Source organism: Delphinapterus leucas, chromosome 13 (assembly GCF_059928025.1).
Source record: "Delphinapterus leucas isolate spDelLeu-1000000601 "Yukka" chromosome 13, BTC_Dleu_Yukka2, whole genome shotgun sequence".
Classification (NCBI taxonomy): domain Eukaryota; kingdom Metazoa; phylum Chordata; class Mammalia; order Artiodactyla; family Monodontidae; genus Delphinapterus; species Delphinapterus leucas.
The window spans coordinates 60,159,727-60,164,742 of record NC_143141.1 but is presented as its reverse complement, the minus strand read 5'-3'; the positions used below and the strand labels follow the sequence as shown (position 1 = coordinate 60,164,742).

The following is a 5,016-nucleotide window of genomic DNA, read 5'->3' as shown; positions in this document are numbered from 1 at the left end:
CTGCAGGGAAGACAGTATGAGAGTCACCAACATACATTTTGTTTTTAAGGTTCTTCACGATAGTCTTTCTTTAAATCAAATTATTTACTCATTTATTAAGCATATGTAACCTACATTTTACTACACTGTACCTTTCCTTCCAGGAGGTTAATACAAAATAATTAGAGATGATACAGATACATGTTAATTTAAACACTGTAAAGATTAAGAGAGAAGTCATCCCAATCTTCAATATTTTGTGAAGCCTTCACAGAAGAAATGATATTTCTGTTAAGCCATAATGAATGTGCAACACTACAAAAGATATGGAACTTTGATCCCACTTAGGGATCAGTGTAAGTTCAGGGAGAAAGATGGTTATGAATGTGAAACATCCAGGATAGTGTGAATAAACTTGTCATGTGTTAACAAAAACAAGAGATAGCTGGCATGAAGGAAATACAATTTTAAAAAATAGTAGTGAATTGCAGTTTCTCTTATCAATTTAAACTAATATATACTAAGCCAATGAAAATTCAAATAGGGATTAAAGATACAGATTTTCCGAGTTATCCACAAGAATCCTAAAAACTGGTTGAGTTCACCATGGAAGAGAGAAGAGCTGTGAGGCCAAGGATCCTTAGTCCCACAGTTAGATGACCAGAAAAGAGCCTACAGGGGTTACAGAAGTGAGATTTTAAAAAAAAAAGTTAGCAAGATAGAACTTTTTATTTAGTGCCTGAACAAGGAAGCAGAGAATTCCCAGGAGTTTCAGTGCTCTAGGGAGATCAAGAAGAATAAGAACCAAGGAAAGACCAAAGGAGCTTGCAATTTCAGTAGAACATTAAGGCCGTAGAACAGCTAAGTATAGAATAGCCAGTTTTAAATTGGAGAATTTTGGGCTTCCCTGGTGGCGCAGTGGTTAAGAATCGGCCTGCCAGTGCAGGGGACATGGGTTCGAGCCCTGGTCCGGGTCAGATCCCACATGCTGTGGAGCAGCTAAGTCCGTGCGCCACAACTACTGAAGCCTGCACACCTAGAGCCTGTGCTCCGCAACAAGAGAAGCCACCACAATGAGAAGCCTGCGCACCACAACGAAGAGTAACCCCTGCTCACCACAGCTAGAGAAAGCCCGTGCGCAGCAACAAAGACCCAACACAGCCAAAAATAAATAAATAAATAAATGTATTAAAAATAATAATAATAAAATGGAGAATTTTGAGAATCCTAGTTGAAAATGGAATGGAAGGCAAAGTTGCTAGAATCAATCAGTAGTGTTTTTAAGGTTGCCTAAAACCTGAGAGTAAACTGGGTATTGTGGTGGAAAAAAGACTAAAAATCTTAGAGAGAGATGAGAATAACTGGTTTGAGTGTAAGAAGAAAGATTTTATCCTTGAAAAAGAGTAATAGCCTACATTCTATCCCGAGATCTTATGTGGCTAAATGGTGGAGGTCATGCAGGATGACATTGCTCTTAGTAAAAGTGGCTCCCTGTTAAAAACTTGAGGTTTTTATTGTTAATGGATAATACAAGAATAGTAATATAGTAAAATATCACATAATCAGACTCCATTACTTCAGAATTCTACTTGTTGGAATTGGAATCCAGCTGAAACCTTTGACTTGCCTATGGAAATTGGATTTATTATAATAAATGAATACTAAAACCAAAGACCTACAAATTTAGAGGTATCATTTTCTAAATAGTTAGTGATTAAAATTATCCATATCAACTCACAAAAGGATGGTTCCAAGGACCTTTTCTTAACAGCTGTTGGTTAACATAGTTACCTGTAATATAGAAAGATAGTCCCGATTACTACATTTGTGTTACGTTTCCTCCCTTTCTCTTCTCCTTTTCCCAACATAGCAACCGACTGTAGGTTTTACTGTCTCCTGGGCTGGGTCTGGAGATACAATGTGTGTAAGAACAGTGTGTATGGCCATATGGTAAAATGGGACAGGAGAGACAAAAAGAATAACTCATAGTTAGTCCCCTTCTTCTTTTTCTTTTTCTCACTACAGCTCCTCTTCCCAGCCCCAGTAGTGGGCCTTGGAATTCATTCAGCTTTACCTCAAATTGGTTTTCCTCAAAAACACAGATATATTTTATCCTCAAGTCCCATTTGCACCCAAATATACAGGTCCACTTTGCCCTTTTCTATGGTACATGAAAAAATTAGAGGAAAAACATTGAAAATAGTCTTTTTTCATATACACACTACTATATATAAAATAGATAATCAACAAGGACCTACTGTATAGCACATGGAACTCTACTCAGTATTCTGTAATAACCTATGTGGGAAAAGAATCTGAAAAAGAATGTCACTGAATCACTTTGCTGTACACCTGAAAGTAACACAGCATTGTAAATCAACTATACTCCAATATAAAATAAAAATTAAATTTTAAAAAAATAGCTTTTTTTCAATCTCATTTTTCCTTTCTGTTTAAGGACAATAAAAACGAAAAAATATCCAGAGAACCATATACTTCCTTCAAAGTAGAAGGTTATGAGAGGAAAATTACAGACCTTGTTCTAAAATCAGTAGGCTGGGAGCAGAGAGAGATTCTTTATTAGCGTAGCAGGTGGTAGCAGTAGAAAGAAAACTAGCTAGGCCTGTCAGTCTCTGAGTTCCACAAAAAAAAAAAAAAGAGGGGGAGAAAGAAAAAGGAGGTGACAGGGAACCAACCTGAGGTTCCTGAGACATTCCCCTGGGGATTTTTTTATATCTGTGACATCACTTTATTCCACTTCACACCCCTTTTCCATGCATAAAAACTAAGAATTGAAGACATTAATTAGCCCAGAGTCTGCAGAGCTAGCAGTTGAAATGGGTTCTCTGATTTCAGTTTGATGATCTTCCAAGTATTTCACTGTCATCCTTAGTGTGAGCAAGTGGCCATATGTGCAGTTGGAGGCATCACAGTGGATGGACACCAAATTCCCTCCAGTACTGACACCTGGCCTGAGCGCTGTAGCCACTGTAAAGTAGATCACCAGTTTATGATAAAAGAAGATAACTCAGGACCAGCCAGATGGAAAAAATGCACAGGGCAAGGCCAGGGAAAAGGGCCCGCCAAGAGCCTACATGCCCTCCCCAGGCGCACCACTCTCCCCGAATCCCCATGTGTTCACCAACCCAGAAGCGCCTGGTTAAGGATTCTTAAGAAAAAAGAAAGAACAGTATTATCAGTTGCCCTCCCCACTTACCTCTCTTTTCTTTTTCCTGGGCACATTTTTTTCAGTATCAGAAATGCCAGGAACAGTATTATATTATCAAAACAGTGACTTAAATTGTTGACATATTATCCTACCACTCTGAGCAGAGTTTGGGTATAAATGCACCCTTCATTAGCCTTAATGTGCAAGGTGAGAGGCAGGGAGAGGTTCAGAAGTTGTTTTTATTTTGGTTTACATCTGAAAAACTTGTGGCTTAGCCTTTGTGCAGAGAAAACCTGCATATGCACGAACAGAAAACAGAAAATCTAATCTTGTAAACTGCTGGGCACATGAAATTTGCTACATGATTGACCCTATTATGGGCAAACTTGATGAGAATTTTGTTTCTTCCTTTATATTTGGGGTTTTGAGGTATGTAAATATGGCTGGAAAGGATTTGGTGAGTTTAGTGAAATAAATGTGTAAGTCCAGATCAGAACAGATGTTCATAGTTTCCATTTTTAAATTCTTGCCCAAAATTTCAGTAGATTAATCCAGTTTGCATATTCCGTAATGTGATATTTCTGTACCCATGGCAGTCTTTATCAACCAAAATTTGACTATACTGTGATACTGCATCTGAAAAAGGGACTTTGAGGGATTGCAGAAGTATAATTTCACAGCTAATCCTTTTATTCTAGTAAATAGGAGACAAACCAAAACTGTGTTTTATGCCTCATAAGGAGCTCTCTAGCTTCCAAACCATTTTTTCCTTACCTTAAGTGTAATTTAACAGGAATCTTCAAAGTAATTAGTATTTTCTGTTCTCTTTTTTTTCCAGTTTTATAACATTTTTAATGTATAACCTTGTCTAGCTTAAGGTGTACAACATAATGACTTGATATTCGTATATATTGCAAAATGATTACCAAAATAAGTTTAGTTAACATCCATCACCTCACAGTTTTTTTTTCTTGTGATGAGAACGTTTAAGATCTGCTCCCTTAGCAACTTTCAAATATACATTACAGTATTGTAGTAAACAGTAGTCACCATCTTTGCGTTAAATTTCTAAGTTTGTACCTTTTGACTACCTTCACCCATTTCTTCTACCCACCTCCCCCGCCTCTGACAATCACCAGTCTATTCTGTTTCTGTGAGTTTATTTTTTTTAGATGCTACATATAAGTTAGATCATATGTTGATAGCATTTGTCTTTCTCTCTCTGACTTTTTGCACTTAGCATAGTGTCTTCACAGTCTATTCATGTTGCATATGGCAGGATTTCCTTCTTTTTTATTCCATTGTATATACCACATTTCCTTTATCCATTCATCCGTCTATGGACACTTAGGTGGTTTCAGTATTTTCTATTTCTTATGTGGGTATAAGGTATTTGTTATTTCCTACATACAGGAAATGGTTCAGAACTTTTCTTATATGAAATAATTCATAATTCTTTAAGTGGGGGAGAGGAAGTTGAGAGTATCAACACCACCATTAAAATGTTCATTATTCTGAAATCTTTGCCAAGTTTCTTTAAGAAACACTACCATTTTACCTGATCTCCAAATAATCAACATGGACCCATTTGCGCATTGCTAAGAATATAACATAAATTTCAAAGTCTCCCTGATATTTGATTCTGTAGTTAAACAGGCACAGAAAGCCCTCCAAAGGATCTTTATTTGGCAGTCAAGGTAAACTTGGATTTTACGGAAGCTTGTTTCTGCTAGAGTTGAGAAGAAAGGGGGGATTTGCAAGTAAGCTTGGATGGACTTGGCCATGATTGTGCCAGGAGGTACAATAGGTTTGTAATACAAGGATAATTATTTTTCTTGCAGGTATTTCAGACATTATTTGGCTTAAAT

At 37.0% G+C, this 5,016-nt stretch overlaps 2 protein-coding genes across 11 annotated transcripts in view; one reads left to right on the top strand and one right to left on the bottom strand.

Annotated features, from left to right (window-relative positions):
• LOC149747767 (uncharacterized) overlaps positions 1–5,016 on the bottom strand; it is a 135,708-nt gene that overhangs the window by 81,693 nt on the left and 48,999 nt on the right. The window contains exon 3 of the mRNA XM_089923239.1: positions 1,718–1,770. Within this exon, the coding sequence (XP_089779365.1) occupies positions 1,718–1,770 (53 nt within the window). The remainder of the gene's footprint in view (positions 1–1,717; positions 1,771–5,016) is intronic.
• Positions 1–5,016, top strand: part of EML4 (EMAP like 4) — a 155,182-nt gene that overhangs the window by 117,560 nt on the left and 32,606 nt on the right. The gene's annotated exons all lie outside the window — the stretch shown is intronic.